The sequence below is a fragment of the Pneumocystis carinii genome (assembly GCF_001477545.1).
Source record: "Pneumocystis carinii B80 chromosome Unknown supercont1.10, whole genome shotgun sequence".
Classification (NCBI taxonomy): Eukaryota; Fungi; Ascomycota; class Pneumocystomycetes; order Pneumocystales; family Pneumocystaceae; genus Pneumocystis; species Pneumocystis carinii.
In genome coordinates, this window is record NW_017264722.1 from 37210 (window position 1) to 60590 (window position 23381).

At 27.5% G+C, this 23381-nt stretch overlaps 7 protein-coding genes across 7 annotated transcripts; 3 read left to right on the plus strand and 4 right to left on the minus strand.

Moving 5' to 3' along the window:
• Nucleotides 1–53: 53 nt before the first annotated feature.
• On the plus strand, nucleotides 54–4684 carry T552_02261 (hypothetical protein). The gene is made up of 13 exons (XM_018370811.1): nucleotides 54–552; nucleotides 605–715; nucleotides 758–1159; nucleotides 1206–1331; nucleotides 1373–1468; nucleotides 1515–1724; nucleotides 1775–2062; nucleotides 2102–2179; nucleotides 2223–2336; nucleotides 2380–4127; nucleotides 4171–4341; nucleotides 4386–4505; nucleotides 4557–4684. The coding sequence occupies exons 1-13, from the start codon at nucleotides 100–102 to the stop codon at nucleotides 4639–4641; spliced, it is 4002 nt and encodes a 1333-aa protein (XP_018225320.1). The 5' UTR covers nucleotides 54–99; the 3' UTR covers nucleotides 4642–4684.
• Nucleotides 4685–4690: 6 nt separating this feature from the next.
• T552_02262 (hypothetical protein) lies at nucleotides 4691–5675 on the minus strand (the record flags this gene model as incomplete). The annotated part of the gene is made up of 6 exons (XM_018370812.1): nucleotides 4691–4804; nucleotides 4847–4987; nucleotides 5030–5156; nucleotides 5214–5307; nucleotides 5354–5543; nucleotides 5583–5675. 6 exons carry the CDS (start codon nucleotides 5673–5675, stop codon nucleotides 4691–4693), a joined length of 759 nt encoding a protein of 252 aa, XP_018225321.1.
• Nucleotides 5676–5806: 131 nt separating this feature from the next.
• Nucleotides 5807–8826, plus strand: T552_02263 (hypothetical protein). The gene is made up of 12 exons (XM_018370813.1): nucleotides 5807–5822; nucleotides 5877–6125; nucleotides 6169–6410; nucleotides 6457–6645; nucleotides 6691–6819; nucleotides 6869–7022; nucleotides 7064–7415; nucleotides 7459–7602; nucleotides 7641–7903; nucleotides 7950–8170; nucleotides 8219–8527; nucleotides 8573–8826. Exons 2-12 carry the CDS (start codon nucleotides 5904–5906, stop codon nucleotides 8778–8780), a joined length of 2433 nt encoding a protein of 810 aa, XP_018225322.1. The 5' UTR covers nucleotides 5807–5822; nucleotides 5877–5903; the 3' UTR covers nucleotides 8781–8826.
• Nucleotides 8827–9121: 295 nt separating this feature from the next.
• On the plus strand, nucleotides 9122–10241 carry T552_02264 (hypothetical protein). Its single transcript, XM_018370814.1, has 4 exons — nucleotides 9122–9438; nucleotides 9489–10037; nucleotides 10082–10179; nucleotides 10231–10241. The coding sequence occupies exons 1-3, from the start codon at nucleotides 9163–9165 to the stop codon at nucleotides 10145–10147; spliced, it is 891 nt and encodes a 296-aa protein (XP_018225323.1). The 5' UTR covers nucleotides 9122–9162; the 3' UTR covers nucleotides 10148–10179; nucleotides 10231–10241.
• On the minus strand, nucleotides 10186–13989 carry T552_02265 (hypothetical protein). The gene is made up of 19 exons (XM_018370815.1): nucleotides 13472–13989; nucleotides 13318–13430; nucleotides 13222–13272; nucleotides 13141–13179; nucleotides 12989–13090; nucleotides 12868–12942; nucleotides 12765–12825; nucleotides 12589–12719; nucleotides 12397–12547; nucleotides 12038–12354; nucleotides 11689–11993; nucleotides 11502–11643; nucleotides 11290–11458; nucleotides 11131–11243; nucleotides 10947–11090; nucleotides 10848–10906; nucleotides 10715–10802; nucleotides 10611–10669; nucleotides 10186–10564 (listed from the first exon to the last, which is right to left on the minus strand). Exons 1-19 carry the CDS (start codon nucleotides 13941–13943, stop codon nucleotides 10231–10233), a joined length of 2925 nt encoding a protein of 974 aa, XP_018225324.1. The 5' UTR covers nucleotides 13944–13989; the 3' UTR covers nucleotides 10186–10230.
• A 157-nt stretch (nucleotides 13990–14146) lies between these two features.
• T552_02266 (T-complex protein 1, eta subunit) lies at nucleotides 14147–16259 on the minus strand. Its single transcript, XM_018370816.1, has 9 exons — nucleotides 16180–16259; nucleotides 15998–16135; nucleotides 15868–15956; nucleotides 15621–15817; nucleotides 15402–15573; nucleotides 15190–15354; nucleotides 14680–15135; nucleotides 14295–14636; nucleotides 14147–14248 (listed from the first exon to the last, which is right to left on the minus strand). Exons 1-9 carry the CDS (start codon nucleotides 16211–16213, stop codon nucleotides 14192–14194), a joined length of 1650 nt encoding a protein of 549 aa, XP_018225325.1. The 5' UTR covers nucleotides 16214–16259; the 3' UTR covers nucleotides 14147–14191.
• A 40-nt stretch (nucleotides 16260–16299) lies between these two features.
• T552_02267 (hypothetical protein) lies at nucleotides 16300–23381 on the minus strand. The gene is made up of 11 exons (XM_018370817.1): nucleotides 23146–23381; nucleotides 22971–23093; nucleotides 22833–22925; nucleotides 22636–22787; nucleotides 22266–22587; nucleotides 22106–22216; nucleotides 21747–22063; nucleotides 21522–21702; nucleotides 21293–21478; nucleotides 21162–21248; nucleotides 16300–21112 (listed from the first exon to the last, which is right to left on the minus strand). The coding sequence occupies exons 1-11, from the start codon at nucleotides 23335–23337 to the stop codon at nucleotides 16346–16348; spliced, it is 6531 nt and encodes a 2176-aa protein (XP_018225326.1). The 5' UTR covers nucleotides 23338–23381; the 3' UTR covers nucleotides 16300–16345.

A 23381-nucleotide genomic window follows, 5' to 3' on the forward strand; every position in this document is an offset into this window, starting at 1 on the left:
ACGTGACGCGGACCTAATTTTGAATCTATCAAAACAGAAACAAAGTATAAAATTTTATTAAAAAATTATAACAAATTTTCTCTCATATATATTCAAAAAATGCACCCGCTTTTAAGTATTCAAACACCTAGAACAGATGTGGGTACTGTCAATTCAATTGATGCAGATGAACTTTCTTTTGGTTCTCGTGAACCATCTTTTATTTCACCAACTAAGAAAGAGAATTGGAAATCTTTTAAAGCATTATCTACGCCAGCACCGGAAAGGATACTTTCAGAAAGAAAAAAGAATCTTCTCAATATTCAACACGAGTTTACACCTTTGTTACAAAGTGCAGCGAAAAAAGAACCATTTTCTCATCTTGATTTGAAAAAAAAGCAAAAATTTGAAGAAAACATTGAAAACGAAAAATCCGTTAATACCTCTAAGGAAAATAATCATGAGGAATCTCCATCAAGTATTGTTTCAATAAAATCTATCATTGAGTTGCCTGAACAAGATCTACTTAAAGAGAAAAATGGCACAACACTTACACTTAGAGAGCAGGAAAGGGTAGATTTTTCAATAATTTATGATTTCAAAGAAAAAACTCATAATATTGTAGATTATTGATACAATGAGAAAAGAAAATTGGGGATTAAAGCTTAAAATTCATTTTCTAAACGATCGCTTAGATAAATTAGCTCCAGATCAAGTAGAAAAAGCATTAAAAGAAGTATGTATTGTTTTTATAGTTATTTTATTTTAAATCTTTAAGAACATTGAAAATAAGATACAACAGGCAAAACTTATTCAAGAAATTAAAAAATATAAAAAATCGTTGTTAGAATCTGAAAAAAAGATACAAGAGATATCTGTAAATGGGTCTAAAAATAAAAATATGGAATCCAATGAAATAATTTCAGATCAAAAAAAAGTACTTGATAAAATTGCATTAGAAAATAATCAATATGCAAATGAACTTTTCAAAGCTCAAGAAAAAATAAAAACATTGTCTAAAGAAATCGAAGAATTGAAAAATGGCAAAGACAATACAGCTATTTATGAAAAACTTAATTATCTAGAAGAACAATTACAGCATGCTTTAGAAAAAAACGAAGACATGATGGCAGAACTTGAAGAAAAACAAAATAAAATAGATGAGAAAGAAGACGAAATTGTATAATTCAAATTAAGCCAGATATAATTGCTAATTACAATTCTAGGAGCTTCAGGAAGAAGAACGAAGTAAACTAAAACAAATAATTGAAGAATTAGAACAGAAATATATTTCAGGAGAGAGTAATCAAGAAGTTAATGACTACGCTAGTCATATAAGTTCTTTAGAAAATGTATTTATCATTATTTATCCCGCTTTTAATAATCATTCCAGGACCTAAATATTGCTAAGAAAAAATTAGACGAGAAAGAAAAAACTATTCAAAAACTTATTTTAGAAAAAGATCATAATTCAAACGAGCTTAATAATGTATACACTTTTATATCAACAATCCTTAAAATTTAACTTTAAATAGGAACTTAAAAAGACACGTTCTGAATTAGACAAAGTATCTAATGAATATCTTGAATTTAAGAATATACAGGAAGAGAAGATTTATAATCTAGAAAATTCTTATAATAATCTTAACAATGAATTAAAAATTAAAAAAGAGGAGACTGTATCTTTGCGTAAACAATTAGAAACAAACGAATCTAATATCATAGAAACAAATAAAAACATACAGGTTTGATCAAAATATTTCAAAGCATATTTCCTAATTGCCTAAAAATATAGGATATTCTAAATGAAAAATATAAGCTTGAAGAGGATTTAAAAGAAGCTCATGATAATATTAAGGAATTACATATAAACTTGGAAGAATATGATAATAGACAAGAACAACTGGAACATTATCTTAAAGAGAAGGAGGATGAACTTAGCGAGGCTATGTTTAACTTAAGATCACTTCAACAAGAACTTGACAACTCTAATCTAGAATATGAAAAAGAAAAAAAAGATCTTTATAGTAAAATAGAAAAATTAAAACAAGATTGGGATGAAGAACGAATACAATTAACTGATGTAAAATAAAATAATCAATATTATTTCTAATTTGTTTAGGAAACAGAATTAATGCGAAATTCTTTAAAACAATATCAAGAACGTAGTGAACGTGCCCTATCTAATCTTCAAGAAGAAGTATTTTTATTTTCGAATTTTCTTTTGTTATTAATTTTTCTAGAAAAACATTCTTCAAAATAATCTTAAAGAAATTATGCAACAAAATTCTGACTTACAAGAAAATATTAACAAGTTAATTGTAACAGAAAATACTGTTTCAAAAAACAATGAAAAAGCATGTTTCTTTCTAGTTTAAATCTTAAGACTAATTAACATAGTTTCAAGATACATTACAATATGAAGAAGAGCGTCACCGTAAACGTGAAATTCAATTGGAAAGCCAAATTAATGATCAGAATGTTCGTTATGAAAATCAAAAAAAAGAACTTGATAAGGCTTTGGATGATATACAAAATTTAAAAAAAAGCCTTAAACAAGTTCAAGAATCGGAAGAATTGCTTAGAAATAGTATGAAATTACTTACAATAGAATATAATGAACTTCAACAACAATATGCGGAGAAACAAGAAATTATTCAAAACGAGGAGAACAAAACTGTCCAATTTCATGAAGAATATGAAAAACTTAAAACAGACTATGTATCTATTAAGGCTACTCTTAAAAATTTGTACGATGAAAAAAACGATTTACTTCTTTTAATAGAAAAGAGCAAATCCGATGATATAGAAAAGACTAACACTTTATCTTTAAATAAAACTATTGAAGTTTTAGAGCACAAAATAGAATCTATTAAATTAGAGCGAAATAAACTTTTGAAATCTATCGACCTTTTAAATGAAAACATATCTAGTTATAAAAATACAGTTTCTAGCTTAGAAAAAGAGCGGGATTTTCTCAAGGAAAAACTTAATACTTTTGACATTGATGGAAAAACATTTCCACAATCAGATGAGAAATATCTTGAACTTCAGAAAAATATTAATATACTGGAAACTCAAATTAAACTTTTGGAAACAGAAAAAAAAAATTTACTAGAAACTAATACAGACCTTGAAAATAATTTTAATGATCTACTTAAAAAAATAAATAATGAGGAGACAGATTTAATTCACGAATATAAAATTAAAAGAATGGAGCTTGAGGAAATTGTTCATATGAAAGAACAAGAACAAGAAAGTTTAGCAAAACAGATTGAGCAACTCGAAATAGCTCTTTTAAATAAAGAAAAGATTCACAAAACTAAAATAAAACAACTTAATGATGAAATATATCTTTTACAAGATCAGCTTAAAGACTTTAAATTACAACAAAAAGAATCAATGGAGTTAGGAAATTCAGATGAACAAATTATTTCTGATCTGCCCAAAAATATATTCAAATTAAAAAATGGGTTATATGATACGGAATTAAAAACAGCTGGTCAGCATAAAAATTACGAAATAAATAATTATGAAATAGAATTAGCGGAATTAAAACTTAAATATAAAAATGCGAATGAAATTATTTCAAGCATGGAACATGAAGCTTTAGTCCGCGAAGAAGAATTTCAAAATAGAATTAATGAAATAATGCTAAGAGAAAAGTCAAAATTAACAAGACTGCAAAATGAAAAAGCACAATTAGAATCAAACCTTCTTCGTATGAACGAAGAGAAAGCTACTCTTGAAGATGAAAAGGGACAACTTCAGAGACAATTATCTCTCTTAGAAACTAATGCTATCTTTGCTTCTGAAAACTATATAAATAAGAATGAAAATGCTAGAATTATTCAAGAAAAAGAAGAATTAAAAGAATGTTTAATGCTTACAAAGGCAGAATTAAATGAGATTAAAGGAAATATGAGGACTCGCGAAACACAGTTAAAAGAACAATTATATAAAATTGGTAAAGATAAGCATTTTTTAATTAATAAGATGGAATTAGCACAGAAAAAAATTCAAACTATTACTCAAGAAAGAAATGAAATATCTAAAAAATTACATTCTTTGGAAAAACAACACCATAAAGATGGATATTTATATAATAACCAAAATTATTTAAAAAAAAATACACATTTTAATGAACTGTTAGTTTAAATTTATATAATTTTTTTTACTAAATTATTTTAGACAATCAAAAGAATTATTTACACTTAAATTAAAACACAAAGCGGAACTAAAAGGTCTTTCAAAACAAATACGTTATCTTAAAGCTTTGGTATCCAGGGAAGAACAATTCAGAGCCAGTCTTTCATATACTAAGAAATTTTTTCTTATGAAAATTGATAGCTATGAATCTTGGTAAAATAACATATATAAGATTTAATTAATCTGATATTTTCTAGTAATCAAGCAAATCTTCGGTTAATTGAGAAGATGGGTATTTATCCTGATCGAAGTTTACGACAAAATCATGTTACATTGAAAATTATAGTCTTGATGATTATTGCAATCAAGAGAATGAAGTTAGTTAATCATATACTTATTTTTTAAATAATTAACGTACACTTTTATAGAAAATTTTCAATTGAATGGTCAAAACAAACAAAAATTAAGGAGAAATTATTTCAATCTCTATCATTAATTCGAGTAAACATATAAACCAAAACCTTAGCATTTATCATAAACAATCCATGTACATTTTTAATATTTAATCTTCAAAAGTCTTTTTTACATTTTTTTGGTCATAGGATTCCATAATAGACATAATATTCAATTTTTTTAGCTTTTCAAAATCTCTTACAATACTAATACCACAAATATTCTATTATTTAGAAACAATTCAACTTTAAATGTTATTACATACCTTAAATATTTCAACCATTATTAGAACATCATAATTCTTAAGATCCACTTTATGTGGTGCACCTACAAGAGGCACAATAGTTCTTATAATTTGTTCTCTTGTTAATTTTGTATGATTTCTAAGATTTGGACGAATAGCAAACTATACAAAATTACATTTTTTCATTTATTTATAAAATTTAACACTTTCCCTCAATGGTTCCAATTTATTTTCATGAAAATAAGGTTGCAAAACTTTCTCAGCTAAATTCTGAAGATCCAAAAGTGTTGCAGATGCAGTTAATGTAACAGGTGTCATACGTTTAGACCAACTAATAATACATATATCTTAATTATTGAAACAAATTGATATTTTAATATTTATATACCGGATTCCTTTAACACCACTTGAACATATTTTTTCACAAACATAACGAACTATTTGAACAGGATCTAAAGGCCATCTTGTCCTAATAAAAATAACTTTTTTTCATATTAAAAAATAGATTTCCTAGAAAAAAACATTTACCACATGATGTTTTAATATTAATTGGCTGTAACCAACGCTCTTTCTTTTTTAATATTGCAAGTTCTTGTGAAATTTGATCTTCAAGACTACCAGATGTTATGTTAAGCAATTCTTCTGATGATACACATGCATCATCCGATTTAATTGATGATGATGATATAAAAAGTTCTGGTGCTTGTTCTTCAAGATACTAAAAAAATAAGAATAAAAAGAAAAAAATATAAATTACTTGATAAAATAAATTAAGTACTTCACGTTCTGCCTGTTTTTCATGTTTACGCACACAAGTAATAAAGACTCCTGACCAGTTCGGCAGTAACATTTTTTAAATTAATAAGTGTAGAAAAAATTAATAAAAAATATAATGTTTAAAAAGCAAATAAACATTTTTTTTATTAATTTTTAGATATTTTTTACTTAAAGATTTAATTGATACTTAAAAATAAGTAAAAAACAGAGTAAAAAATAGGTAAATCCTATATTTTATTGAATGTTTTTTAAAGACAATTTTAATATTTTCTAGAGAAAATCTATTTTTTTTTTTAAATTTATGAATCATCCATATATTCCAGGTTCCTGGATAGAAACACCTACTCAGAGATCAAGAATTAATATGTTTCAAGGAGAAACATCTTGTATGAAGCCATATGATACAGTTGAAACCCATTATTTAGAGAAAATTAACGAATATTTAAAAAAACCAGAGGATGTAAAAGAAATTGATTCATATATTGAATCATTAGAAAGGGAACTGAATGTCTTAAAATTACAAGTAAATATTAGTGATATAATGATATAAATTATGTATTTTTTAGGAAAAAAAAGAAACAGATGAACTTATATATATTAAAGATAAAGTGAATCAAAATACAGAAAAAGTAAAAATATATAGTGAAATAGTCAAAAAATGCTTAAAAAATACATTGGAACCGTTTTTATGGGAGTCAGAAGAAGAAAAAATATTTTTTGAGGAATTATATACAATTATAAAATATTTAAAAAGTTTACAAGTATCAAAAACATATCTTTTAATTTTAATGCAAGTAGAAAGGCTCAGGTTTTGAATAAGAAAGATGTTTTTAAGGGGCTAAATTGGGATATAGTTGTTTAATTAAAGAATCTATTGAAACAGATAAAAAAACAGCATTAATATCATATCATCAATTAATTCAATTGAATTATAATCTTAAAGAATCAAATAAAAATTCAGATAAGCCGTTAGTACATTTAGAAATGTTTATTCAAGAAAGATTACATAGCTCGTGGGATATAATTGAAATAAAATTATGCAAGTATGTATATTTTTAAATTATATAGCAAAAATAAATCAATTAAAGAGAATTTCATGATCATTTTGAGGAAATAGGATGGCCGAATAAGATCAAAAAAGGGATTTCACCGAGTGATGAATCTTTTAAACGGTTTCAATCTAGTTTTCAAACATTATTGATTCAACATCGAGAAATGTAACTATTCATTTTTCAATTAAAATACTATTCTAACATTTTGTGAAAGAGTTAAAAGTCTCGAAAATAAAGACGAAAATCCTGAATGTACAAAGACTGATAATTTGGATGTTTTATTTCCTTTTCTGATTATGGTTCGTCCATTAAATATTCAATTTCGTTATCATTTTATGGAGAAAAGAAAAACTGATAGAATTGATAAAGTATGTAAAATTTTGAATCATATTTTTTTAAATCTATCTAGCCAGAATGGTTTTATACATATATATTAGATATCATATCTTCATGTGCGGATTTTTTTTGCATAAAGATACAAAATATTATCAATGAAACACCAGAACGTGACAGAAATTCTCTTAATGAGTTTATTACTGCTCTATTAAAAATAGTAGAGGAAAAAATACAGACATCTATTAAATATCTTTTAATGAATGTGCATATCTTTTCACATTTTGTTTATGAAACTATAAAATTCGATAATATTTTACAGCAGGATTTTGGATATTTTCCATATAAAGGTCAATGGAATGGAATGATTCATATTGCTTTAGGAGATCCAAAAAACTTTATGACATGGCTTGAATCCGAAAAAAAGTGTAAATATTCTAATATATATATATTCATGTTTTAACGTTCTAGTTTCAATTGAACAATTTCAAAATATCATAGACGTAAATATATCTCCAAATACATGGGATTTGGATTATGATAGTGTGGGAGAATCTGAAACTAAACCAACCAATTCTTCACTTCGTATAAAATGTCTTATAGAAAGTATTACAGGTTAGTTAATATATTATTTAAATTGTTCTAATCTTCAGAACAATATCGCCCTTTAAAGGATTTTAATCAAAAATCAATGTTTTTTACAGAAATTCAATGTTATATTTTAAATAGTTACTATGAAAGACTTAAATCTGCAGCAGATGCATTTGATGTAACATTTTCACGAATAATTCAAGCAGTATCTGGCAATAAAACAGACAAAATGATCCAAGATGTAAAAGGATTAGAAACGCTATGTAGAGTATATGGTAGTTGTATCTTTATAGAATCATGTTTATCTGATTGGGATGATGATATTGTAATGTTAGCTATTCTTATTTATTATTTCTAATGGGCAATTGTAGTTTTTTTTAGAATTATGGCAAAATTTAACAACAGAAAATAAGACTATTTATGAAGCCAATACAAATTCAGAAAATTCAAATTCCTTATTAGAAATTGGTCAGGGTAGTTTGTTTAGCAAAATATCACTTTTATACTTTAATCTTCATGAACGCACAGAAAAACTAATTATTCGGCATCTAGAGCGTGAAATAAAAGAAAAACTTCAGCCATATTTCAAGATGTTGGTACCAAAAAAGACAAACTACTCTTAATATTTACATAATTATAGTTATACATGGTCTTCTTCGGAAAATCCTTCATCTTCAATAGCCATGTCATCTCCAGTATCAATGCAAATGGTAGATGCACTAAAATTAGTAGATTCAATGCTCAATTTTTTAAAAAGAGCAGTTTCTCATTTAACTTTTCTTCGTATATATAGAAGATTTTCATTAACTGTTGAGAATCTCTTATGGAAAAAAATTATATTAAAAAAAGACTTTTCTGAAAGAGGAGGAATACAATTTACTAGAGATGTTTGGGAATTTTGGGCTACATGTAGCAAATATGTAGAAAGACCGGAACAAAATATGAAAAAGTTTGTATTATTAAAATTATTTTAAAAAAAAATAACAAACTACAGAATTGAAGATGCCACTATCCTTTTATCTTTAAATGCTTCAAATGAAGATGATAAAAAATCCATATCAACGGTTGCTTCTATAATTTTTGACACATACAAAAGTTTTGAAGAAAAAAAACAATATTTAAAAATGATAGGACTTAAACATATAAATACAGCAGAAGCAAGAGATATCCTTCAGAGAAGAATTGATTGTTGGGCGCAATAATTTCAAAAATTAATATAAAGCTAATTTAGCTTTTTTTCTACTTTTTTTTTAAATGTTTGATTTCATCCACAAACAACTTCATGAATATCTTTATTTCTTTCACTATTCAAAAAAAAACATATTAATACTTTTTTAAAGCTAAATCAAATTTCATATACATATATTTGGATTATGAGAGAAACGATATATCCAGGCAACCCCGCGATGAAATATAGACGACTTCAACAACTAAAGACATAAATATACATGAAAAACTGAAGTAAAGAATCATACTTTTTGTGTTAAATAAGGAGCAGTTATTTGAAAAAATAGACGTTTCCACATTTTTTTTCCGATTATACTTCGTAAAGTATAAAATTGTTTTTTTATACAGAAAAATACAATGAAAACATCATTTGATTCATTTCTGGATCTATCTTATGATGATCTACATGAGAAATTTATCCAACTTCAACTTCTTGAAAAACAGAGAAAAAAGTCATTATCTCCAGAATGGTCTATAACAGAGTCTCAAAAAAGAAAAAACATTCCAAGAAACAGATATACAGATATTGTTCCATACAATAAGTCTAGAGTTAAATTAGTAAACGAGGAAAATGATTATATTAATGCATCATACATTTTTCTTTCAAATGATAAAAAATATATAGCATCACAAGTATTTTTTTTAAATATATGAAAATAGGTTTTATATTGAGAATATTCTAGGGGCCACTAGAATCTACAATATTTCATTTTTGGAATATGGTTTGGAACAACTTAGAAGATCAAGGTATTATTTTAATGCTTACAAAAATTGAAGAACAAGGTCTTGAAAAATGTGCAAAATACTGGCCAGAAGAAGATAAAGAGCTTATTTTACCAGAGATTTTTTTAAAAGTCGAGTTTATTGGAAAAGAGTATAATGAAAAAGCAGAAACTCTTATTCATCATTTAAAATTATCTACGCTTAATAAACCAGCGTTATCAAAATATATTAATCATTTTTATTTTAAAAGCTGGCCAGATCATGGTATTCCTCAAAATCTCTTACCCTTTATTAATTTAATATCTTTGATTACTCTCATGAAAAAAAAAAATGATTATATTATTGTTCATTGTAGTGCTGGTTGTGGTAGAACTGGAACTTATATTGTATTGGATTATTTAATTTCAACACTTCCTACGCTTAAAGAGAATTTCAATGAAAATACAAATGAAGATCCTATCTTTAATATTGTTAACCAAATTAAACAACAAAGGATGTATATGGTTCAGGTATTATTTATATATACAAAGATATAATGTTTATATTATAATAGAGTTTCTCGCAATTTGAATTTATCTATAAGACTGTAAAGTATTTTCTAAAAACACTAGAATCTTAATGCTAATTTTCTAAAATTATATTATTATATATGTAATTAAATGATATATTATTCTTGAATTGATTATTTACATTATATATTAGCTATTCAGAAGGGAATATTGTTTCATCATTTTTCAGTTTCTTTGAATCAGAATCATTATTTTTTGCATCTAATAACTTTTTCTTTTTTTTTGATAAATTTAATGCAACTGTTCCTATTTTTTTCAAAGGAGTAATTATTTTCCCATTAGGAGGAAGACGAAGTTTCTGTTTTATAAACAAGTCTTCATCTTCTATCAATATGCTTCCACCTGATTCTAATAACTTCGATCTTAAGAATGGCTGTACTAAACCAATTTGACGTTCAATTACATCAAGTGTCACAGGCTCAAATTTCGAAGGAGGAATATGTTTAGTTTCTTGTTTTGTTATATTTCTAAGAATCAGATCAAAATTATAGAAAAAAACTATAAAAAACTTACACAGAGCCTGAGACACCTGGTCCTAGTTGTACTTTTCCATGCAACAAATGAAGAGGGACCTTTAAATATTCAATTGAGATGTAACATGTCTAAAACTGACTTACCAATAATGAAGAAAGACCAAATTCTTTATCCAGACCAAGTTCTTTAAATCCAAAAAAGTCTTCACCTATCTTTTCAGCAAAATCACCACTTTTCTATTGTTAATTTATTTTTTCCTAAATATAATATACTAACTGAATCAGAGAGTCATTGTTTTCCAAGTTTTCCTCATCAAAATAAGATAATGAAGGCTTCTAAAAACATTTAATATATTTAAAAAAAATAAAAAAATACAATTGTTTCATTAAGATATGTCTGCAATCGTCTCTGGATATCATTAAGCTTAGCACTATATCTATCTATGCCTTCCTTAATATAAGATTCAAATAAAGAAATATCTGAAATCCCATTCTCATATAAAGCATGTAAAAGATTTTCCTGTTAATCTTAATAAGAAATAAAATATATCAAAAAATACTTCTATTGATTTATCTGACATGTTTTCTAAATATAATTTTAATGTTTTCCCTAACTTTAGTAAAAATGAACTTGCAATATCCACTAGAACGTCTAAAGCTCTGCTTTGATACTCTACTAAATTTAATAAAATAATTAAATAATTCATAATTCTTTTAACCTTCAAATCCCACATGATATAATAACGTAGAAACAAATTTCTCCAATAAACAAAATCCCAATTCTTCTGACATTACTTCTATAAAATTAAATAGATCAAAGCCTTTATTTTGAATCTCTAGATTCAAAGGCTTTTGTTCTACAGGAGTTCTAAAACATGTATAATATAGCTAGAATAATTACTTATAAAACAAAAAAATTAAGAGCACTAACTGAACTCGCTTGTTGCATCATTTTAACTGAATATACCTTATTACATAACTTCCTAATATTCCTTAAATCTTCAATATTTTTATATATTTTGCGACATATGCCTTTTGGAGGAGGCAGAAACCGAGGATTAGATTCAATAAATCTATCATGTTATCTAGTTATTTATAAAACAAATAAAAATACTTACAAATAATCTTGAAAGGTATCAGGTTTAGAATTACAGAATTCATCATTTATCACAGGTATTTTAGGTAGACCAGAACAAACATTATAAAGAATTAAATAAGAGCTTTCAGACCAATTTTCCTCAATATTATTTTTTTCAGAATCAAAATTTCCAGATAAGTCATAATTTAAGTAATTATTTAAATCATTATCTTTAGAACAACCAATTTCCCATTCTTGAAACTTCATCATTGATTTTGAACTTCGAGATATTGCTATAGCATTCCCTTTTAACTTATCTCCCTTTAAAAGTTTATGTCTAATAGTCTATATCTAATAAAACAATTGAAGAAGAATTCAAGAATACTAACACATATTTCTGCACGAACTTTTTTTGTTAAAGTTTTCCATGCTTGATATACTACATCGTCGTTATCATATTCAATTTTTTGAATAGAACTTAAGCTTCCAATTCCATTAAAACTTGGTGTATATCCTCTATTAAACATATTAGTATCATTAGAAGCCTTTTCTGTATTATTCTTTAGTAGAAAAGAATCTGTTTTCGTAATATTATTAGATAAATATGTTTCAGATGAATCCATTTCAGAATCCTTAGTTTTAATGGGTTTCGAAGAAGATGTTTCCTTTATAGAAGATGTCCCAGTCTTTGCCTTTTGAAAAGTTTCTAAATTTTATCAAAATATTGAAATAAATAATATATAATAACCATCATCATAAAGTTCTAAATCGTCATCATTTAAATCATTTTTTTGAGCATTTGACTCATTTTTATCATACAAAACAACATCTGGTACAAGTTTAATCAAAGATAACGTCTTTTTACGCATAGCAATTGCATGTTTTCTGAGAAAGTGTGCCTTTTTAAGTTAATTATTAACTTTTTAAAATAAATAATTACAGGATCCGCATTATAAATAAGACAATTCGACCAAATAAGCATGAGATCATCGACAAATTCCTTTTTACTATTATATTGAAAATTTCGAAGCTTTTTCATAACAGTCCCCAGATCCATTGGATTTTTAATAACTATAAATTGCTTAAAATCAATATAAACTTTTTTAAAAAAAATACCATTATAATAATCAGGAGCTTCTCTTTTGCTAACCTTGTTTAAAAACGCAGTAGAATGTTCCTGAATTATTAAATTTGTAATATTTAAAAAACTATTCTATACCGTATAAGCCTTTAATTCAAGAACAACCTTTTTCGCTGCATCATAAAGCTCATGACCAAGATTTTCCTCAGATGTCTTTTTCATATCAATTAATATTCATAACGTAAAGCTTAACCATTACCCATTTTGATTTACTTTTCCATACTTCAGACAAAAGATTACGCAATTCAATGTCAGAAATAGCCATAACCAATCGTTTGCTCTCTATAGCTGAAAGAAGATACTAAATATTCATCTTAAATAACTTAATTATCCTATATATATATATAAAACCTTCAAGGAAATATTTTCCATTTCCAAATTTGAAGTAACCTTTCATATTAATAAAAAATAAAAATAATCTATCATACTTACAGAAATATCCTCATCTGATGACATTTCACCGAAATCCAATTGACCTGATATCTGTTTTTTTTGTTAAAAACATTTATCTCAAAATCTATATATTACATCTAATTTACATTGTTCTATCATTGCATCTTTATCATTATCCAATGTATAATAAATACGATTAAAAAACGCCCCTATCTGTTGATTAATCTTTTTAATTGTTTTATCCATATCTATATTTATCATTATTAATTTGATAAAAAAAATTTCATACATTCTTTTGTATCTGTCCTTTTACAACTTGATTCATCCCCTAACTCCTCATCGTACATATCATATAAATTATCTTCTAATAATCGTACTGTCCCAAAATCATACATTTCATTCTTTTTCTTCTCATAATTATTTAAACACTGTGTTAATAAAGTTTTATCAACTCCAAACACATCTTTATCATTAAAAAATATAAAGGACTCAATTGCTTTGTCATAAAGCATAAATCTAACTCTAAATAAGGCTGTTAATTTATCCAAAATTTCTGTAGATGATAATGATATTTCTGTAATATTTGGCTTAAAATTAATGAATTCTTTCCAAAGAACTGGATCATCCAAGCAGTTTAAGAAACATTCTCCTTCTAAAGGCGTCAAATAGGCATACCATTGTTCTTTTTCTCTAATCAAAAGTGCCAAATGTCTTAATAATTCTGGATCTCTTGAGGTCCATAACCTTTCAATTCCAATCATTTTTAATTTAATTAAGAACTTCTTAACATTTCATAAGAACTTTTTAACATAAAAGTTAACAAATCAAATATTTTTATAAGATTTTCTTAACATGTTATAAAAAGCTTAACGAATTCGAGTTAATAAATTTAAAAAAAGTAAAAAAATAGAAAAAGAATATTAATATGTTATAATATGTTATAAAATGTTATATAAATATATATTTTATAAAAACCAATGTATTTAATTAATTGATTAATAAAATAAGGTTAATTTTTAAAAGAACGTTGAGGAGGAGCTTTTAAAGGTTTAGAAGGTAGATCGGGCTAAGAAAAAGAGTTAAAGAAATAAATAAATAGGTAATTTTATTACCTGTTGACTTTGCTCATTTTTGATTGTCTCGTCTACAGATAAAATCATAGCAGCAGCTTCAGTAGCGGAAGAAATAGCATTAATTTTAACTAGACTTGGTTCCCAAATAAATTGCTCGAAATTATCAGCGACGCCTTCAGATTTAATTGAAACACCAGCCCATTTTTCTCCTCTAGCATGACGCATACGTAAATTACTCAAAATATCGGTAGAATCAAGACCAGCATTATCACATAATTGTCGTGGAATAACTTCTAATGCTTTTGCAAAAGACAAGACAACGAACTGTTGTTTACCAGAAATCGTTCGTGAATATTCTCTCAAATATTTAGAAATTTCCATCTATGTATTTTAATTTTTTTTTTTTTTCTTAATAAAAAATTACCTCACATGCACCACCACCAGCTACAATACTATTATTCTTAATTGTTCTTTTAACAATCATAATAGCATCGTGAAGTGATCTTTCAACTTCAGCAATAAATTGTTCAGCTCCTCCACGAAGAATTATAGTACATGTTTTGGCTTTAGGACATCCTTCAAATATATTAAATCGCATGCCACCAATTTGTCTTTCTTCAAAACTTGAACAAGTTCCAAGATGATGTGGCTCAATATTGAAACATGTAGATTGTATAGTTCCTCCAACAGCCAAAACAACTCTATTTAAATCTTCAGAAGAAACTCTTCCTGCACAAAAAACATCACGATCAGCAAAGTATTGAGTTGCCAAATCCCCTATAGGCAATTTTGATAATACAATTTTAGCACCTGTATTAACCAATGCTTCCAATTTCTCAAATATAATTCTCCATTCTGCATCTACGATAGCCTGATATTCCTAAAACAAAACTCAATAAATTCAAATAAAATTTCTTTTTTTTTAAAAAAATACCGAAACTTCTTCTACTCTAACTTCAGCATTATCTTTTTCAGCTTTAAGTTCAAGCTCTACATTTAAACAAACTATTTTTGGATTTTTATATGATTTTGGTTGTTGTTCAAATCCTGCATAAGAAAATGTTTTTTTAAAGGCAACACCATGAATTAATAAAGAATCCTAAATTAAAATAAACAAAAAAAAAAAAAAAAGAAAAAAATAAGTACTTCAACAGAACCACCAACAACCTTTTTAATGCCGATTAACTTCTCATTAAGTTCATCATCAAGAGTTAAAACAGCATCTACAACCATTTTTGCAAAAATATCCTCATAAAAATGAATAAGTTTAGATGACATTGATGTAGCCGCACATTTTATAAGATATCCATAAAATTTCCTATTCATTATTAATATATATATATTTTTAATACATGTTAAATCCACTCTTTATCACATGTCTGTATATTAACAGAAATTTCTTTTATTTTATCTATCGCAAGACGAGATGCCTTTTTATAACCCATAGAAATAATATACGGGCTTATACCCTCCTCTATAAATGCCTTTGCCTCCTTTAAAAGTTCTGCTGCAAGCACCACAACCGAAGTCGTCCCATCACCAACTTCCGCATCTTGACTTCGCTTAAAATACAGTCAATACAACTATACCAAATAAAAGTTGCTTCTCATACTGCAATATCAACAAGAACTCTGGTCGCCGGATGCACAATATTTAATAATTTCATAATAGTTGCACCATCATTAGAAATAACAATTTGACCTTAAAATTCAGCTAAGTTCGCCATAAAAACATACAAATACCTTTGTCATCTACAATCAATTTATCTGCACCAAGAGGACCCAATGTTGTACAAATTGTACTTTGAATAGCAAGAACTGCTGCAATATTAGACAATAATTGACCTCGTCCTTGTGAATCATTCGTCCCCTCCTTAAGAACTAAAATAATATTAAAATTAATCTAAATATTTATCTATTCAAACCTATAATAGGAACATTTTCTCCTGCAAAAGACATGACTATTTTTTTTTAAGATTTTCGCTGACGTCTTGTTAATCGAAGGTTAAAAATTGAATAGAAGTATAGTATAACCCAAGTGATCTTAATTATACACAAGTATTTCTATGAATCTAGAACCAAGAGAATGATTTATATAAATATTTGAAGAATCTCTTCTAGCATTTTAAATTCACAAAAAATTGCTATGTTATTAAATAAGTTGAAAATGCCTTGACAATGATCAAAAGTAGAGGTCCAATTTCCAGAACAAGTGCAATACTCCTGTATATTAGTTTCTTTCATTTTTTTGCAGCGTTTACAACGTAAATCCTGTGTTTGATAGATTTTTATCATATGTTGAACTTTTTCAATTAAAACCTCTTCAATAGCAAGTTTGTTATATTCAGTAAGACAGAGAGTGCATCTTAGAATCGGTACTTTTTTATTTGATTGATCTGTTAAAAAATCATTATCTCTACAAAAATCCATATTTCGAGAGAAACCACAACTTTGACATATAACAGGAAGCACATATGAACGACTAGGATTTTGGAAGATAGATTCTGCACTAAACTCACTAATGTCGAGTATTTTTAGTAAATCTCTTCGTAACATTCTTACGTCCAAGGAAAAATCTTTTACTAATTCAAAAACAGCACAGATGCATTTTATAAATAGCAATATAGGGTTATTAATTTCCAAATGCGATCCAGGCAAAATAGGTACTTGAAATTCTGCATTTAATTCACCATTTTTGAAAGAATTGGTTTGCAAATGAAATAATTGAGAGGTACGTTTAATCAGAGGTTTGGCAATCTCGTCTAAAATAGTATTTTCGCTTAAAGTTTCTGATGTTTGAGAATTACTTATATTGTCCTGAGATTGATGTTGAGTAGAAAATCCTTCTAATGCAGATAATTTCGATTTATACATAAATGAGATAAATTCTGTTACCCAAGCTTTAAATTCATCTTTAAGAATTTTTGGAAGAAAATTAGCGATATGCCAGTGCAATATTGTATCCATATTTTGTTCTTTTTTTATTTCTGAACATGCTTTCCCCCCATAATTAGCATCATCCATCCAAAGAAGATAATCCCAATATTCTTTAATATTAATATCCAAAAAATGAAAAAGAGGCTTGCCTCTAATTGTTTTTATAATATATAATCCATAAGCATATGCATTTTCCACGTTTTTTTTACTAGTTTGTATAAGAATACGAAAAGTGTTAGCAAATACAATTTTTGAGCCAGCTCTTTTTAAATCAGAAAGTAAATTAAGAAACGCCTTTTTTAATATTTTTTGAACATAAGCATGAAGCGATATATCATACAAGAATGAATCTGAACTAGAAACCCAACGTATAAAATGCTGTACCATTAAATCAGCATTTGTATTGCCCATATTTGCTTCAGACCACAAATGTTTAACCAATGATTTCAAAACAACCATAACAGAACAGGAAGAATTACCATCAACAAAATTTTCAAAATCATTATGAATATCATTGTCCAAAACAGAAAATTCATCAAATGCTTGCTCTGAAACAGAATCTATTGCATTAACTAAAGCAAAATTTAAAATAGCAGAAATAGTAAGACTTTTAATATCAAGTTCAATACAAACATTATCATAAGACCCCGGATTGTTGACGAGAGGTATGTCCATTCCTTGTGTATACGGCATCCAATCTTTCTCATATCCTCCATAATCCGGAACAGAAGATTTTGACCACCATAATAAGTAATTATTTTTTATAAGACATCTTGCAAATGTAATATCAATAACAAATTTTGAATCATCTTCTAACATTTCACAAAGAGGTATATTACTGTATCTAGAAAGCCTAATCCTATATGAAATAAAAACAGACAAATGCAAGAATGATGTTATCAGAGTTTTTCCAAGATAAGTCTGCCACCCTAGAGATGGAACATTATTATCATCTTGAGGAAACTTCATAAGAGGAAAATCAAGTAAAATAGGAAATGATTGAGATAATTGATCATGTTTTAAAGTATGAACTACAATAGTTGGTCCATGCCTTTCCGTTTGATATTCTCTTAAACAAGTAGAAAAAGATTTATATAATTTTTTCTCATTTTTCAATACAAGGATCTTAAATGTAATAGAATCACTAAATTCAAATGCCGAATCGTTAAACAAGTCTTGAGATTTCCAATTAGACAATAATTCTGAATAAAGTTTCTCAAAATTTGGAAACGCTGAAGTTTCTCGAGAATTATCCATAACAAATATGTTAGCTATATGTTTATTTGAATAAAATACAGAAAGAATTTTCCTATTCCCAGCAAAAAGAAAGCTCACAAATATAAAATTCAATTTAGATTTGTCCAAATATGAAATATTTTTATTTGATTTTTCCAGCATTTCTAAATCAAACCCTTTTTCCAATGCCTTTTTCAAGCTACCCTGAGTAGTACTTTTAAATTCACATACTGCTCCCAACAGTAATATTGCACGCTCCTTTGTAGTTATTTGAGTTTCAAAAACACCATCAATGCTAGGATGATTGAAAAAATTTAAAAATAGTTTCTGTTCATTATTATAAATATATTCCGAGATTCTAAGCTCAAAAAGATACTGAGGCTGTTTTCCATTTGGCAATACCTTTGAAACTTTTTCAACATCACAACCTTCTAACTTAAATTCTGGAAAATCAGCAGATTTAAAATTAATATATATAATTCGAGGAATAATTAACTTGATACTATGTAATATATTATTAATTAATACCCAAACTCGAAGTTCTCCTGGAATATCTGTTTGGCGAAATTCTAAAATTTCCCATGTTTTTGTATAAGTATAAATAGCTTTATTATGAAAGAAGCTCGAAAGACTGTTGTTTATATCAATGTTAGGGCCAAATAAATAACGGCGTCTATCTCTGGATTGTTTTTGTATTTTCCATTTACGTTTTTGATATTGAAGCCATAATTTATAATCTTGATCAATTGCTACAGTTGGTGGCTCTAATGTAGAAAAAATATCATCACTTTCATTTTCATCAATTCCTTCTATACTATCAGAAGTTTTAAAAATAGTTTTAGTAGATTTTTGAAAAGGAAATTCTTCTATATCAGCAAAAGATCTTTTATTAGTATTTGTAATATCTTCCATAATCTTGGGAAGTTCCTTGAAACTTTCTGTAATAGAATGTTGTTTAAGTCCACTAAACTTAGCGGAATGTCGTTTTTGAAGCCAATCAGGGTGAGCTACACGAGGAACAGGATTTGGTACCATTTGCATTGCAGCAGGGATAGTTACAAGTTTTTGTATAACAGAACTAAAACGTTTTAAATAATAATTCCAATCAAGAATTGTTCGAATATCATAGTCAGAAAGATTGTTATCATGAAGCCACTTTCTTAAAAAATGCTTTTTTACATTTTCATCAGCAGAAAATATAGCAACTGGAATAGCTCTTTCCACAATAGATGCATCTTTAGGTCTAGAAGATATAATAAATTTACACGCCAAACCACGATCTTTAATAATTTGATCACCTAAAAATTCTGCTAAGCGTCTTGCCGTAAATATAGATGTTGATTTCTGTGATCCATACTCTTCTAATGTTTTTGACATGCTTCTGTTTTCAGAAATCAATTCAATTAACTCTTCGTCGGCCAATGTTACACCTTTAGTATATAAAATATCAAGCCATTTATTTGCAACTGCTGCAACAGCAGCATAACACTCTTCTAAACTAGTTCCTTCTAAAAACATTTTAAAAACTTGTGATTGAAAAATCTTAATTAATTTCAATTCTCCTCTACGCTTGACTTCAAATCCTTTAAGCTCAGCAAATGTCTCATCATTATTAAATACTGCATATTTTTTTTTAATTGTTTTATCCTCTTCTATAGACGCAGGTAATATCATAGCTCTATAAGGACCATCTATTTCAAAAAAAATACTATTCTCAGAGTGAATTTCATATTTATATCGAAGAGGATCTACAAGGTTATGATACTGATGATTAGTAAATTGCGAATGAATCAGATAATTTAAAATAACACATGGATAAGATATAGAAAGAGTTTTGCCATCTATGAAATTAAAAGTATAGTTTTGAGGGAATGTTGACGGCAGAATACACCAAATACCATCAGTGTCAAGTTCAAGAGGACGTCCCACTTTTTCAATTAATTGCCGAGCAGTCTGAATAATTTTGGCTCCTGTTAAACATGTAACTCCAGCCATTTCCATAGAATACCAACGAGAGCCTTTTCGCATAACATAACCATAAAACGAATTTAATATTACTTTATGAGCAAGCTGAAGCGAATCATATAATACAACCATTTTTCGAGCTTCATCAATTCGTGAAAGATCTGATAAAGGTATACTATCAAGACGTTGTTTCCATTGTTTTTGTAAACCTTTAAATTCATATCGTCTATCACGAAAACTTTTAACTGTATCAACATAAAATGGATTCTCTCTTTGGCATACTATAGTCTCTCGCTCCACAACTTTAGAATAACGAATCTTGCCATAAACTCTTTTGCAATATTCTGTTAATCGTTTTTGAATAATAGAAGATTGTTCTGAAGCAGACAATTCATCAAAACTTTTTAAAATACCACGGACTTTTGTCGGGAAAGTTTCATTTCGCAAAGCATGCTTAATCATATTATATTCATCACGTTTAGCCGGGAAAAAATCACCATGCCAGGACCAAGTCATTTTTCTATCACAAGTTTTCCCAGATTTATTAAAATCGCAAGTAGCACATATAGATTCATCAATCATAGAATCAGGCTGAAGTCTGTTTGTAATCATAATATTAGGATACATTGACGCAACATCTAAATGGTAAATTTTAGGATATTCTGTCCTAAAAGTGTTTTTTTTGAAATCATCAAGTTGTAAAATTATTTGCTGTTTTATCTAAAAATAATTTAACTTGAAATTATATATAAACATTTAGAAAAATAACCTCATCATAATTAAGAATATCTGAAACTTTTTTTTTAGCTTCTACCTCAATACTAAATTTAAGAGCAGGGTCGAGTTCATTTATAAGCTACAATTCAATCAAAAAAGATAATATAAATACAGAAAAATAACCTTTTCAATAGTATTCGAATCAACATTAAATTTCTCTAGTATATCATTTCGAAAAACACCTACTTCAAGGCTTTCAACATGACCACCAACATATGTCTCATTTTCCAAAAGATGTCCTTCAAAATGTTTATCATAAGAATTAACATGCTTATTAGGCAAAATAATATTCTTTTTAAATGCTTGAACCTATTAAAATAACAAAATATGTATATATAAAGTTCTTCTATACCATTAAAAGCATTTCACATAATGTTCCTGTTCCTTTGGATAAAACGTCACCAGGATTTAAAGGAATAATGTTACAAAGAGAAAATATAAAAGGATGAACGTATTTCATATACAAGTAATAAGTTGAGATAGCATCTGAAACAGAGTATTGAGCAAGGACCTGAGGTTTTTCAATAGCATATCTAAAAGTCTAAATAAAATAATAATAAGTATAATTCAATTATACCTCGTCATTAACTCTGGATCTAACTCAATTGGGTTATATCCTAATTTTACTTTCGTTACTGCTTTTAACCCTTGACTACCTTGTGGTAAATAACTATCTCTTTTAACCCAATTAAAACAATCCATATGAACACAATATGAACTTTGATATTCATCATTCTTATTTTTCGAAAATCCTATCTCATCATACATATTCAACCCATATATAGCACTTCTTGCTTCGATAAAAGGCCAATCAAAAAAATCACCATTATAAGTAGAAATAATAGTAGGTTTTGCATCCCTAATATGATTAAAAAATCGTTGAATCAAACTTTTCTATCAAAGATGAATAAATATAAAAGTCAATATCTATGATACTTCATCAGGTTCATTAAATATCCAAAAAGGACCCTCATATTCAGGTTTAGGCGTATATTCAAAATTATCTATATCTAAAGAGACAATATCTCTATTTGTAATCAAAAATCCCTATATATATATATATTTAAGATATATTTTATATACATGTTTATCTTACTTGACCATCAATCATATAAGAAATCATCATAATCTGATCAATTGCTGAATCTGGAAATTTTAAAGGTAATTTCGTCGTCTCAATATCGAAAACAAGTACCACCGGTTCTGCTCGAGTAATACGATCCTCAATTACTTCCATAGTTACAGTACCCACTTGAGGCTTTACTTGGTACCATTTTCCAACACGAATATCCTTATCTATTGCTACACGGACGCTATAAGGTACATCATATTCCCTTGCATCAATAATATAATCTTCTGAACGAACCGAACAAGATGAATAATACATTTCTGGGCAAGCTGTTGTATCTGTTGTTGTCCTAAAAACATTGTCATCATTACCCCTCTTCTTCTTATCACAATCCTACGTTACAACCTCATTTAAAGCATCCAATACATCCATCTTTTTTTTATTTGCTTCCGCCAATGGTACAAGCACCTTTTGAACACTCATAAGGTCCATTGTATTATTAAAAAATAACTGCAAAAATAAACGACGATATCCTGACAAATGATTCGGCTACAATAATTATTAAATCTCTCATAATAATTAGATATATACGACCATTTGAAGATCCTCTTTCATACAACGTGTAATACGAACAATTGTATTAAACATTTTACGTAAATAGATTTCCACTTCAATTTCACTACCCGCCTATAATAACACTTAAACTCTAATCCATTATTTATCCTGTTATACTCTGCAAGCAATAAAAAAATACGGTTCAAATGGTAAAATCACTTTAAACCCTTCTCCATCCTCCTTAAGAAAATAAAATGCCATAGCTGCTTTTCCTCCCTGTGTATCATCTGGCAATGCCGTCTTCAACCCATTCATCAACTATTTACTAGAGACTTATAATTTGCTTTTATACCTCATGCATATTAATAAGCCATCCTTCTATAGGTGATCCTATTTCTAATCTCTCAAATCCCATCCGTTCATCAATAATATTAGCCAATTGAAGACGTTCCCAACGCTCATTTCCGCTCAAAGAGCCTTTGCCGCTATCTGGTAATCTTTTCTGCTGCAAACGAGGCCTTTTCCGTATAGCCTTGGGCCCCATAGATTATTAAAGATGTTTGAAGCGTCCAAGATGGAGGTCGAAAC

Bases quoted from the DNA above. Each gene is read 5' to 3' on its own strand.
- T552_02261 (XM_018370811.1), top strand. From the start codon at position 100: ATGCACCCGCTTTTAAGTATTCAAACACCTAGAACAGATGTGGGTACT. The intron at 1,332-1,372 runs GTATTTATCATT...TAATCATTCCAG, and splicing joins ATATAAGTTCTTTAGAAAAT to GACCTAAATATTGCTAAGAA. The intron at 4,128-4,170 runs GTTAGTTTAAAT...AAATTATTTTAG, and splicing joins AATACACATTTTAATGAACT to ACAATCAAAAGAATTATTTA.
- T552_02263 (XM_018370813.1), top strand. From the start codon at position 5,904: ATGAATCATCCATATATTCCAGGTTCCTGGATAGAAACACCTACTCAG. The intron at 6,126-6,168 runs GTAAATATTAGT...TGTATTTTTTAG, and splicing joins TGAATGTCTTAAAATTACAA to GAAAAAAAAGAAACAGATGA. The intron at 7,416-7,458 runs GTAAATATTCTA...TTAACGTTCTAG, and splicing joins GCTTGAATCCGAAAAAAAGT to TTTCAATTGAACAATTTCAA.
- T552_02264 (XM_018370814.1), top strand. From the start codon at position 9,163: ATGAAAACATCATTTGATTCATTTCTGGATCTATCTTATGATGATCTA. The intron at 9,439-9,488 runs GTATTTTTTTTA...AGAATATTCTAG, and splicing joins AAAAATATATAGCATCACAA to GGGCCACTAGAATCTACAAT. The intron at 10,038-10,081 runs GTATTATTTATA...ATATTATAATAG, and splicing joins AAAGGATGTATATGGTTCAG to AGTTTCTCGCAATTTGAATT.
- T552_02265 (XM_018370815.1), bottom strand. From the start codon at position 13,943: ATGATTGGAATTGAAAGGTTATGGACCTCAAGAGATCCAGAATTATTA. The intron at 13,180-13,221 runs GTAAGTATGATA...TTAATATGAAAG, and splicing joins CATCAGATGAGGATATTTCT to GTTACTTCAAATTTGGAAAT. The intron at 11,244-11,289 runs GTTAAAAGAATT...TAAATTTAGTAG, and splicing joins ATATCATGTGGGATTTGAAG to AGTATCAAAGCAGAGCTTTA.
- T552_02266 (XM_018370816.1), bottom strand. From the start codon at position 16,213: ATGTCTTTTGCAGGAGAAAATGTTCCTATTATAG. The intron at 16,136-16,179 runs GTTTGAATAGAT...ATATTATTTTAG, and splicing joins AGAAAATGTTCCTATTATAG to TTCTTAAGGAGGGGACGAAT. The intron at 15,957-15,997 runs GTATTTGTATGT...CTGAATTTTAAG, and splicing joins ATTGATTGTAGATGACAAAG to GTCAAATTGTTATTTCTAAT.
- T552_02267 (XM_018370817.1), bottom strand. From the start codon at position 23,337: ATGGGGCCCAAGGCTATACGGAAAAGGCCTCGTTTGCAGCAGAAAAGA. The intron at 23,094-23,145 runs GTATAAAAGCAA...AATGGGTTGAAG, and splicing joins GGCTTATTAATATGCATGAG to ACGGCATTGCCAGATGATAC. The intron at 22,217-22,265 runs GTAAGATAAACA...ATATATATATAG, and splicing joins CTTATATGATTGATGGTCAA to GGATTTTTGATTACAAATAG.